The sequence below is a fragment of the Cavia porcellus genome, unplaced genomic scaffold, assembly GCF_034190915.1.
Source record: "Cavia porcellus strain 051 isolate PalLab524CR breed Dunkin Hartley unplaced genomic scaffold, mCavPor4.1 scaffold_23, whole genome shotgun sequence".
Lineage (NCBI taxonomy): Eukaryota > Metazoa > Chordata > Mammalia > Rodentia > Caviidae > Cavia > Cavia porcellus.
The window spans coordinates 43,344,087-43,356,402 of NW_026947506.1; the positions used below are offsets into that span (position 1 = coordinate 43,344,087).

General features: G+C 43.5%; 1 protein-coding gene across 3 annotated transcripts in view; it reads right to left on the bottom strand.

The window, feature by feature from the left end:
* Lancl2 (LanC like glutathione S-transferase 2) overlaps positions 1 to 7,849 on the bottom strand; it is a 68,571-nt gene extending 60,722 nt beyond the window's left edge. The window contains exons 1-2 of one of the 3 annotated variants that reach the window (XM_063234326.1): positions 6,936 to 7,115; positions 1,588 to 1,694 (exon numbers count right to left, since the gene is read on the bottom strand). In XM_063234326.1, coding sequence (XP_063090396.1) covers positions 1,588 to 1,650 — 63 coding nt within the window. In that variant the 5' untranslated portion in view covers positions 1,651 to 1,694; positions 6,936 to 7,115. Of the gene's footprint in view, positions 1 to 1,587; positions 1,695 to 6,275; positions 6,767 to 6,935 lie in introns of those variants that run through there. The other 2 variants (XM_003470108.5, XM_063234327.1) reach the window with 2 other exon arrangements.
* Positions 7,850 to 12,316: the final 4,467 nt, after the last annotated feature.

Here is a 12,316-nt window from a genome sequence, read left to right on the forward strand (position 1 = left end):
TTGGCAAGGACTTTTGAGTATAATGTAGCCTTGTCTCGTTGGGGAAGATTGTCTTGGTGATGGCTTGATGTTGTCTAGGTAGACAACACATATGCTTTGGGACATTTTGTCCTAAGGCCCAGGGCAGGATTTTTCTAAGCTATTACTTGACTCTATCTCTAGATGTGATCTCTTTTGCAGGCTGGGAGATGCTCCAACCACTTTCAACTTGTCTTTTGATTTTTTTCTCTTCCTCTCTTTCAAAAAAATTGGAACGTAGTAGTTGAGTTTCCTTGATTATTGGTTTAATTTTATTATCAGGTTTTCCTCCTTAAACATGACTGTTAAAGAGTTGGAATCAACTGTAGCTCATGCTTTTGGAAACACATGTTGTAGTTACGAGTATGAGTTTCTGGAGAAGGTAGAGGCATAACCCAATCTATCTTCTGGTCACTCTCTAGGTAGCAGCCACTTGCTCTAGAGCAGGACACTTCAGGGTATGCATGACAGAATATAGACAACAAATAGGGATTAAAAGGGACACCTTTTTATCCTCTTGTGTTGCAGATGGAAAACTCAATATTGACTTCTCTTACTCTTTTGGAATGTACTCTTAAGCACTGGAGATTGTTCATCCCTCACATATTGAGAAAGAACTGTTTGATATTTTTCTGCACCCATTCATGGCCTCCTTACCCCTACAGGCAAAATGGAATGCAGAGGGGAAGTACTGATTCTGATACTAATTCACAATTAGACTTGTACTATAAGAGAGTAGGAAATGGTCAGAATTACCTTATGATCAGACTTTCTTTGCATTAAGAGCTAATCTTTACTTGTGTTCAATGTGAATGTAAGCTACAGGAAAACCAGACACCTCTGGCCATTAAGGCACAACTGGATACACCTGAATTACTAAGTCTGTGGACAAGGTTTCCAAGGCAGTCCATTCTGGTCTTGTTGTAGTTAAGAGTTGGCAAGGGAAAAGATTTCATAGAGGATACACAATTTATAGAATTATTTTACAATATTCACCCAAAAAGTCAAATGCAGAAGAGTGCAAGAGATCTGTTCATACTAGAGACTCCAAGAATCCAGCTGAGGGACTCAATCCCATGGCAATATCCTCCACGAGTCTAACTGGAGGCCTAAAGCTCATGACAATGTCTCATTAAATTCTGTGTCAAGAATCTGCACTGGGAAGGCCCCAAAGCCAGTGGCAAAAGCTAGAAAGTCTGTGCCAGCACGCTGAGGGGTCTTCAGTGGAGCCAGAAAGCAACACTCAAGATAAGGACCAGAACTCTCACAAAGAGAACCATGGTCATCCACAGCAACAGTGAGGATCTGAGCTCCTCTGATGATGAGAACAGCTGAGCTCATAATGCGAAAAGCAGCACAAGCTTCTCCAAGACAATCAGCAGCACGGCATCTTCCCCTCCAGTTTTCTTTTTATGCTGTTGGCAACAATCCTCAGGTGAGCGTTCCACATCCAGAACCATGCTGATTCAGTTCAGCTGGGCGTTACAAATTGACCATTAGTTAATCCACCAAAGGCCCCCAAATGCTTCTCAGGAATTCTCTCTCCCAATAAAGTTTTTGTATTCTTACCTCCGTTGTCCCTGAAAATTCATTCTTCAGTTTTGGGGAACACAAACTCAGCATATTTGACATGTAGCCAGTTGGAAGTTATATTTCCCTTACATCATTTGGAGGTCCTGTATCAGAAAGACAATAGTGCCATGTAGATGGTAGTATGGATTCATCGTCTGCTGAGGTACCAAGGTGATTTGAAAGGTTATCTAGTGAAAGACGTGCTATTCTTGGAGAAACGAGTAGTTTTATCTGAAAATTAAGGAATGTGCAATCATTCCCTTTCTGAAAAACTTACATTCTTCTGTATGAGTGAAAAATTTTGTCCTAGTATGAGGAAATACTACTGCCAAATATAAAAATATAGGAACCTTAAAAAAAACAAACTACTAACTTTATAAAACCAAAACCTTAACCTCAAGTAGAGTAAAATGATGTTTAATATGCATAACGCCTAAGAAAAAAAAGTAATTTTGAGCAGTTATGCACAAATAAAACTTACTAATGAAATAATTTACATACTCTTAATATGAGCCATCTCTCATCTAATTCAACCCTCCATCCCCACGGTTCACTTAATGAAACTGAAGAGAGAATGACTTGCCTGCAACTTCGAAGATAATAAAAATAGTTTTTTGACCCACATCTTATGTATGTAATGATATATAAAAGGTTACAACTGTATATAAACCAGTAAATCTTTCTTGGGAAAGCTTTTAATGAAACTTTTCATTAGGGGATATAGATTGGAAAATTTTATTTCATAATATCAGATTTCCTAGGCAAATTATGTGTCGTGAATAATGCTTCGTGGATGTACTGTAAAGTGGTTGCTAACACTTCATTCTACAAACAAAAGTAAGATGAGAGAGCAACAATCCTTACTTCAAAGGTAATTATCAAAGAGAAAAGGTGGGAGAAGTTGTAGTTTTCAACAATAAAAGATAGTAATGGACACATTTATCTTCACAGAGTGGGAATGTGGGGAACCACTCAGAGTGCTTCCAAGCTCAGGTGTCGAAGCACACCTAAGGCCATGACCCAGCTTGTCTAGTGCAGGCATCCAGTGGAGTACAGCTATGTAACCATGACAGCATAGGTTAACATGCATGGCACTACACGAAAATGTAAATATGAGATAACCACCTATGTAAGAATTATACGATAAAGTCACAGGCCACTCTTGTGCTCTTATATTCTTGCACGCTGCTCTGCTCCATGCTGCCTGCTGTTGTTGCTGATGTCTTACACACATGCATTCTTTAACCTGGGGATCTTGCCCATGAAAATCTCCCTCTGAGCCGGCCAAAGCGGATTTTTAGTGTGCAATGTTATCTAAGCAGAATCTGTATCAATAAAATGCTATTTGCTTGGATGTTTGAAAACAGTTCCTTCTGCTAACAATAGGTAAAGATTTACACAATGAAGTTGGTGTTTCTCACTTCAAGGTTGAAACAGAAAAAATCTAGATTTTTTCTATCCTCAACCCAGGCTGATGTATGTCACAAAAAAGTAGCAGAAAATCTCCTGTGTGTACCCTCGAGGGCACTCATATCCTAGCCACAAAAAAAAAAAAAAAAAAGGAAAAAGTGAAGTGTATGCAACATATTTTTTGTGATCTAATGAAAATTTCCATAATCACATTTTATACAGCAAAAGTAGAAAACATAATAATGTTAATAGTATCATTAACTGAAAGTTAATGATTTACCTACCTTTGTATCTTAACTGTGTGTCCCTAACTATATTAAATACTATTCTGAATGCTATAATGTATTAACTCAGAGCCATTATAAGCACCAAGGACAGGGTACTGGTATGACAATTACTGTTATTGCAAGTTTTTAATAAACATTACAATATTATTGAAAACCCCAATTAGCCTTTCATTTCAACTGTACAAGTGGGTCACTTAAGCAAGCCATGCTTCAAAGCAGTTAAGTGGCCTGCCTAAGTGGTCTCAATACATAGCAGGGAGGCACCAACAGGCCTATGCCACTTCTTAACTGCCCTACATGCGCGTGCATTTGCCAAGCTGGAGAAACAGTACTTCATTCATTAGATCTCCATAATCTTCCCTTTACCCTTCATGTCACACTTTTCCACATTAGGAAGTAAACCTGTCTGGATGCTAAGTTCTTATTAAAAGCAATCAACAAACCTACATATAGAGAGCAATAATCCTCAGATTTACAAACCCATGGCTGGGGAATCTTGTTAAAATGCTGACTGTGATTCTGAAGTCTGGGGTGGGATCTGCAGTCCTGCCAGGATTTCAGAAAATGCTAATGCTTTTAGTTCACAAACTGCACTTTGCACAGAAAATCTGTAGAGCATATCCCACCATGCCTCATCCCCTACTCTCACATTGCTATAGTTCATTTTGTTAGTATTTATTTATTTTACATTTAAAGACAAGGGATTCACTATGCTGGCCAAGCTGGCCTACAACTCTTGGGCCTACCTCAGTCTCCCAAATAGCTACAACTAACGGAGTGTGTCTGTGTGCCTTCCTAATTCATTCTGAATGAAGAAAAAAGAATTATAGCTCTCAGGGCAATAGAGAAGGGCTGATTTCCTTATTTTTCCTCTAATGTATTATGACGTGAAACTTTGGAATAAAAGAATATCCACTTTTACAACCACTCTCTCTCCCTGTGTGTCTAAGTCTCCCTTCCCTTCTCCTAAGAACACTAGCTATTTTGGATTAAAGACTACCTACTCCAATATAACCTCATGTGAACTAATCCCATCTGCCATGACTTTTCTAGTTAAGGTCTACTATTTGGGACATCAACCAAAGTTTTGGGGGAAGAAGTGAAACAAATCAACTCATAACACCTTCGCTTTTTGGAAATTTCATGTCTATTAAAACAAAAGCATAGTTTGATATTTTTTATTTGAATTATATTTTTAATGTATTTTAAGACTTCAAAAGGTAGTAAATCTACCAATCATAAATGTACACAGACAACAATGAAGCTTAACTTATATTCATTCTCTGGCTTTCCTGTAACTCAGAGTCCACCTTTCAAACCACTACTCCACTCATTAATGTTCTCTCATTTTCATGTTCAAGAAAAACAACATTATTTCCTTTTTTCTTTAGCACATAATCACCACCACTGACACAGGTCCCCACCCCAACTTATTTTAATTGCAGAGATATCACAAGCTCCATTACTAGTTTAATTTTTCTCTTAAATGTCAGTGTGGTATATAACTGAGGTCAAAATAACACCCATATATAAAGAGTAAAAAACAAAACAACAACTCCGCAATTTCAGAGTTTCGATCTTTGGACCAGCATTTGTTTGCTAATCTGAGGTTGAGAAAAACTTCTCCTGCATAGGCCCCTTTACTGTTCTTGAGACAGTTACTCCATCAAGAGCTATCAATTCACTTCACTCATTTTGCACTGAACCTTGCAGTGGCCTCCTTACCCTAAGAACTGTGCTGAAAAAAGCAGCTGGTAGTAAGTATAAGTGGTGGCTATTTTCTAAATGCTTTCCAGAAATGTTTTTGTTATAAAATATTTGCGCACTAAGTCACAAGTACAACAGACTTACATGTGTAAAACTAGAAAAAACTACAGAAAAAACAATACTGACATTAATTCTAAATGACGACTCAAATCATTAAGGGGAAGAAAGACTAACACTTATTAAGGCACTATTAGGAACAAAATCAAGTTGTTTGATAGGGAATTTGTATCATTTAATTCAATCATTTATATCTCTGGGTTAGGACCTGTAATTCAGTTTTTAATCACACACAGGATGAGAGGTTTAGTGAAGTATGTGCCTAACATTTCACATTCAGCAAACTGCTCTTTCAAAATCACCTTCCTAGTCCCCACCTTCCTAGTTTGAGTTCCCTTATTTATTCCCTTTCAAATACAAAATACAGGAGTAGTCAGGGAAGTAAAATGAGCTTTGGAACACATACTTTAAATATTTCTTAAAAGGTATGTGTGGTTTTAACAAATAACATGATTGTACTGATGTTTACATTTTTATGTTCACTTACTGCTTCCCAGTTTATATTACAACGAAGGATTGTTACAATTTGCATCTAGATGTCCTCCCAAACCCCACTCGCACACTTAAGTAGGCTTCTTGGAAGATGGCTGAATCAAGGGTGTCTGATACTGGCTTACGGTATGATAACTGGGTTCACTGGTAGCTGTGCATAAGGGACTTACTGAAATGGAAAGCCCTACTTGGGTGCAGGTGGCAACAACCAATAGGTTTATAACCTGAATGGAATAAACAACAAAAGAAAAGTGTACTGGTAGCTGCTTCTTGTATGCCATATGTCACAGAATCTTCTCTCCTCTTCTTTGCTGTCTCGCCTTGAAGCAGCTATCAACTGAAACCTCTACAAATTGTAAACTAAACTCTTCTTGCATCAATTTGTGGCTCTCAGGTATTTTGACCCAGAAACAAGAAAGTAAGACAAGAGCAGCAAAATATGCTAGCCCCCAAATATGCCACTTCGGTATAATTGAATCGGAGCTTAAAATACTTGAAAAACTGCCTCACATTTCTTTAAACCACCATCTTTTTTCACAGTAGGATAGAAAATTTTCACGGAAAATACCCTACCTAAACCAAAAAAAAAAAAAAAAAGAAACATTCTTATCTCCAGAGAAAAGAAACATTCTTATCTTCAGATAAAAGAAGCCAAGAGAATTATGCACAGACCTTGTAGAAACTGCATCCCTCTATACTGTGTTGCGGTTATTTTCCCAGAATTATCTCTGTTCGGTCCACTACAAAAGCACTTAGGTTTTACCACTTAGCGCCATTTCCTTCTAAGGGCGCCCGCATCTCGTCGCATAAAACACCCTAAATAGATGTGCTTGCTCTTCTCCCTTGAATTCTCTGGCCTGACAAGGATCCTCAATTCTGTCCAGCTTTTTCTACACTCCTTTCCAACCCTTGGGCATGGAATGGGGCGAGGGAGGCACAAAAGGAAATGGTTTAGAAATGGCGCTTTCAGGCTGCTGTTGCTGGGTCTTAATCCAAGGATCGAGGAGCACCTCCAGGCAGTGCAAGCACACGAAAACGCGCGCCCGCCGCAAAAGACGCAGGCATAGGCAGCCCGTGCGACACGCGACCCAGTTGAGGAGCGAGGAGCCCGGCCTTGGGCGCACACCGCAGCCGCCAGACTGCGAGAGCCCCGCGCGTTTGCGTGAACCGAAGACCCAGGGGTGCAGGTGCGCTCTGGCCCGCGGAGCCGCGTCCCGCCCCCATGGCCCGCAAGCGCCGAGCGTTGGTGACGTCACGCGCCAGGCGGGACGGGCGAGACCATCTTCCACACCCCCTCCTGCTTTGACTAGGCCCAACCTGGCCGCCACTCACCTTCCCGTCTGAGTGGAAAGGGAGGCCAAGCTCGTCGGCGACAGACGGGAGCCGGGCGCTGCTTGTCTCCTCGGCCGCTCCGGCCGCAAGCCCCGCGGCGCCGGCGGCATCGTAATCCGGGAAGGGGTTGACAAACGCCCGCTCCTCCATGTCTGCGTCCCCGCCCAAGTGCAGCCTCAGCCTCTTGGACATGGTCTCGCCCATGTCCGCGCGCTCCCACACCGGGCGATACAGCGCGCAGAAGGGGACAAACTTCCTCAGGCGTTTCGCGTTGCAGCCGGGCGTCGCTCGGTCCCCGCTGGCAGCTTCTCCCTAGGTTCCTCAGGGCGCCTGGGGCTGAAGGCCTGCGGGGCAGGAGCGGCCTCCGCGCGGGGCCGATTTTCCGGCGGGCGGCAGGCACATCAGAGCGCAGCTGTTTCGGGCCCGGCGGAGTCGGTGCCCTAGGTAGCACGGAGCCGTACCGGGACTTGCGGAGTCGGCCGCGGCCACGCGCGAAGCGGGCCGAGCCGCCCCGGGGTGCACGCCCGGTGCCGCGCCCGGGACCTGCGGGCGAGCTGCGGTCACTCGCGGTCGCCGTCACCTGCGGGCGCTGTGGCTCGCAGGCGCCGTCCCTCGCGGGGCGTGCGCCTCCCGGCGATCTGCACCGCGCCGCCCGCCTCGCCGCCCCCCTCGCCGCCCGGGCCTCGGCTGCTGGTCGCGCGCCAGCCTGGGAATGGCCGCAGCGCGGATATTCAAAAAAGAAAAGTCTCTTCTGAAGACAAGAATTGAACAGCGCAGGGATGGTCTACTGGAGAGGAGGACTCAGCCCCTCCTCTGCATCACAGTCAGGAGGGGGATCTCAGAGGAGGAGCCACAGACCTTAAATATATTTTTTCCAGTACCTTCGTTTTGCATAAATGAGGATCATTTGACGACAAGGGATTGCATGAAGCCGTGATCATCTAAATATTTTATTGACGAGAAAGATCCCTCTGTATTGATTTGATTGGCCAGAGGCATAACAAGTATCAGGAAAAACATGACCAAATAGATCTTTGCATTTATATAATCACAATATATTTACTTCATGGATTGATGAATTTTCTTAACCGTTGGTGCTGTTTATTTAGAACCAAAGTGCTATTATGATTTCTCCTCAAGGGAATGTCTTTTTTGTTGTTTGGTTTTGGCTTTGGTTTTTAGGCAGGGTCTTGCTTTGTAGTTCAGACTTGCCCTGAACTCTCTTATGTATTCTAGGCTGGCCTTAAGCTCACAGCAGTCCTCCGCCTCAGCCTCTGGAGTGCCACAATTACAGATGTACCAACAGGATGGGCTTATTTCTGTTTTCTTCCATTTAACAGGCATTAGTGCTGGATGATCAGGAAGTAGATTAAAAAGTTTGTGCTTCCAGTGATTCAGTCAGTTGCCAAGAAAGGCAAGAATTACAGCACAATGTGTGTAGTTTTCTAAAATCAAGTCACATTAACGTAAAAAGTGACTGATGGGGAAGAGTGTCATACCAAACTCTGGATCAGGATAGTCGCTGCCTTTGGCCTCGGAAGGGATGGGGTGGAGGAGGCCTGGCTTCTGCTTCTGTCCGGTCTTGCTGACCGACTGGCCCACCAAGGTTGTAGGTGTGAGATCCCTACTAGGAGTGCCAGGGGGGGAGCCTATGGTGTGGCAGACAACAGCTCCACAGGAGTGCTCAGCAAAGCCACCCTTCCTTCAGTGATACACAGCTGAGGTGACAGGGTGGGTGTCACTGCAGCAGCTCTTGGTATGGGTGGAAGAAGTTTCTCATTGCTCTCAGTTCTCATGCATCCAATAGAAGAAATCTGCCTACTAATGGCTGCCATCTCAGAGCTGTACTTGTCCCACTTCAGGGACTTTACTGCTCAGAATATCTCAGGAACTGAACCTTGGAGTCTGGAGACAGGGTGTGGCTGCATAGCTGTCTTCAAGCCAGTGCTGGGTCTGAGGCGGCTCCCCTGCAGCATGCTCCTCAGATGGGTTCAATAGTGGCACAAATAGGAGAGATATCCAGATTCTGACATGTAGGAAACTGGAGTTACAGGAGTCTTTTATGCACAGGTTCTGCTGTTTCAAAGGCCTGCAGCTTGGAGCAAGCCCAGCATTACCCTGTGTGTGAGGAGTCTGTCTTCTCTTTACCTTGCAATAACTGGGTACAGCCCTCTGGCCCAGGAGCACAGCCTCCTTTGTGCACAGTAGGGTAACTGCATATGAGCATGACTTAAAACAATATAAAATCCAGTGCATATTTTTACATTTGATACTTTCCTGCTGTCTTGGCACCCCAGGAGCAGGTTGTGACCCCCTCGGGAGGCCAACAGGATATACCAGTGAGTAGGCTGGTGCCCAATACAATTTTTCTATTGCTCTTCCCCAACTGTGACCTCATTCCAAAAATTCTTGGCTTCAGACTTTGGTGAGGAGCCTGAACCTTTCCCTAGGTCCATCTGTACACTTCCTTAAAAGCCAGGTTCAACAATGTCTGTTTAACAAGAACCCCACAGCTCTCAATGTCTGATTACGTTTGGTATCAGATGGGGTTCTCATATCCTCCACAGCAGGTGATACTGGATTGCCTGAGTTCATCTTTAACAAGAACCTTATTAGTCTGTTAAGTCAGAATCTTCTGTCTTTGATGTTTTCTATCAGTAATTTTCCATCCACTGACCACACTTTGTTCTTGGCTATGCATTCCTCCTTGCTGTATTCAGAGTTCAGTCTAATCTCTCCTCCAGAGCAGACCCTCATTGCGATGGTCCCTAACCCTGTGGACATGATCCTGAATGAATTCTGCCTTATTATGCTGTAGCAGGTGTCCCTAAGTAACTTTTTTTTTTAGCATTAGTGAATTCAGACACATCATGTACCTTTTGCCCCTGTCTTCACCCTGACTCCAGCAACAGCACTCCCTGCCAATCCTGCTTGCTCTGGTCCCTCCTGCCTGGTTGTGCCTACGCCTTGGCTCTCCCTGTGTGACCTCCTTCCCATGGCTGCCTTGACTGTCTTAGGTCCGTTTTACTTTCCTGTACCTCTTTGTTGGACATACCCAGGGCTATCTCATGAAAGAATAAAAAACAAGGTTTTTGACCCCCAGTTCAACCATGGACCATCCCCAGGAAAGAGCTGCATCAATAACTGCAGCACCAGGAATCTGGTGCCGCTCAGTCATGATTGTGCCTGGCGGGGCCGCAGAGTCAGTGTGGTGCCTTGCAAGGTGGAGACAGTATCTGGGAGCAGATTGCTCATGAGCATTGGCGAAAAATCATGAGGGCACTCACAGATATTTGTGCAAGGGAGTGGTTTTAAGGTAATGAACCAGTGAATAAAGAGCTCCTGCTCCATGTGGCCATTATTCAGAGGCCAGTGGATCTGTCTCACCTGTAGAGAGCACAGGCGCAGAGATGAGATCTTTCCCATAATAGTATGGTGTTTTTCCATAACAGGTGACTGGCACTGCTATTATCCAGCTAGTGATTTCCATACCTCTTCTTCATGCAAAGAAATAAGCCTCTTATGATGCAGGTAAGGGTTGGTTTGGGAAAGCGCCTTCATTTAGAAAGAAGTTGGCTAACTGGGCCACTGCCTGACCTCCCTCTCTTCCATGTGTTTGTCTCTCTCATAAGGTGTTAGGCTTCCTGTAAGGCATAAGGTATTATTCTTTTACTGAGACTATAGGTCAGTAAGGGTGAACCTTTTAGAGACAAAATGTCAAACTGCAACCTAAAATCTGTTTATCACAAAGTGCCAACACTGAAATTAAACTTGAACATTGAAGTTTTAGTTGAGAAAAAATAACTCATCTTTTGCCTTAAATGAAAAACATATTAATATGCATGCCATAGGTTTGACACCACTGTCAAAGGCAAAGCCACTATCTATGAATTGGTGGGATTTCCTCTCAAGTAAGTGAGTGTTTTTCTTGCTAGTCTTCCTGCTGAGGAATATAGACAGGAATGAAAACGGCCTCTTAGTGCCCCATGCTTTTGATTCAGATACAGAGGAACTCTTGTATTTCAGGTGGTTGGAAGAGGCAAAGTCAGAGCTAAGCTTGCAAGAGAGCACGTGTCCCCTCAAAGTCTTACACTCTAGGGTGGGGCCTGGTCAGAAAGGCCAGTCACCAGGGTGTGATTTGGAAAGTGTATCCTCCCTTCCCTCTCTGCTTCCTCTCCTCCATACTATAAGCAGCCTTTCTTTGCCGTGCCATTTCTGCTTCTTTATTGGAGACATTCAACCATGGATAAACCCACTAAACCATGAGCCAAAGCAAACCACTACTTCTTTAAGTTATGAGTATTGGGTATTTTCTCCCAGTGATAGGAAAGTGACTGATAGTTAAGGCAATCCCACTGTGCCTTTTAACTACACTATGTGTGTACATATCATCTTGATCCATTTCCTTTTTTGTTTTGAGCTTTTAGGAAGTCCTGGTGTAATAGTATTAGACTGCTTCTGCTGCATCTCAGCAATTGGGCCCATCTGGGGTCATAGCATCAAAGAGAAGGAAATCAATCCATGCCAAGTCTGTAGTCAGCATTGTGTGGCTGTGGTTGTTCGTGATAGCACCTTTCAAAAGAGCAAATCTAGGGGAATGGTAGTGAAGATCCTCTCCCCCTACCCATGAAGTGATTCTGCACCTATTCCACATTTGGAGAATTTTTCCTGATCAAAGGGTAGTGTGAGTCCCCTTGAAGTACCCAACTAAGTAATGGTGCCACTGTGGTAGGAGCAGAAGGCTATAACAGATGGGGGATTACACATGTGGGTATATAAGCAAGAAAAAATGAAAACAGGCCAACAAAACTCTTGTATATGAATGCTCATAATAGTGTTGTTCACAGTGGCTAAAAATGATCAGCAACACACATATTCTTCACCTGATGACTAGGAAAATCAAATGCCATATATTTATACAGAGGAAGAGTATTCAGCAGGAAAAGAGCAAAATATTGTTACATGCTACAACATAGATGAATGTTAAAGATGTGCTAGTGAAAAGAAACCAATCACAGAAGAACAAATAATTCTCAATTGACGGAGACCACTACAAAGTGGCTCTTAGCAGGATTTAAAATTAACTAATTGGTTTTCTATGTTTATCTGCGAGTCTGTTGTAGGCCTAGGCTCCTTGGCTGCAGATAGGCAGTGGATTCATAGTAAGTGAACCTCTATGAATTACTGGTCCTAGCTGAGCCCTGCAGTGGCCTGTGATGCCAGAGTTGCCTTAAAGGGCAAAGTAAAGCTGCAGCTGACAGCTTCTGGCTCCAACACCAATTAAGCAGGTAGAGACTGCAGCTGCAGGCATCTCACTCTTGCAATCTCTTTCCCACGGTAAGTGTCATTAAAGAAATAAGACAACTCTCCTAAATTGGCAT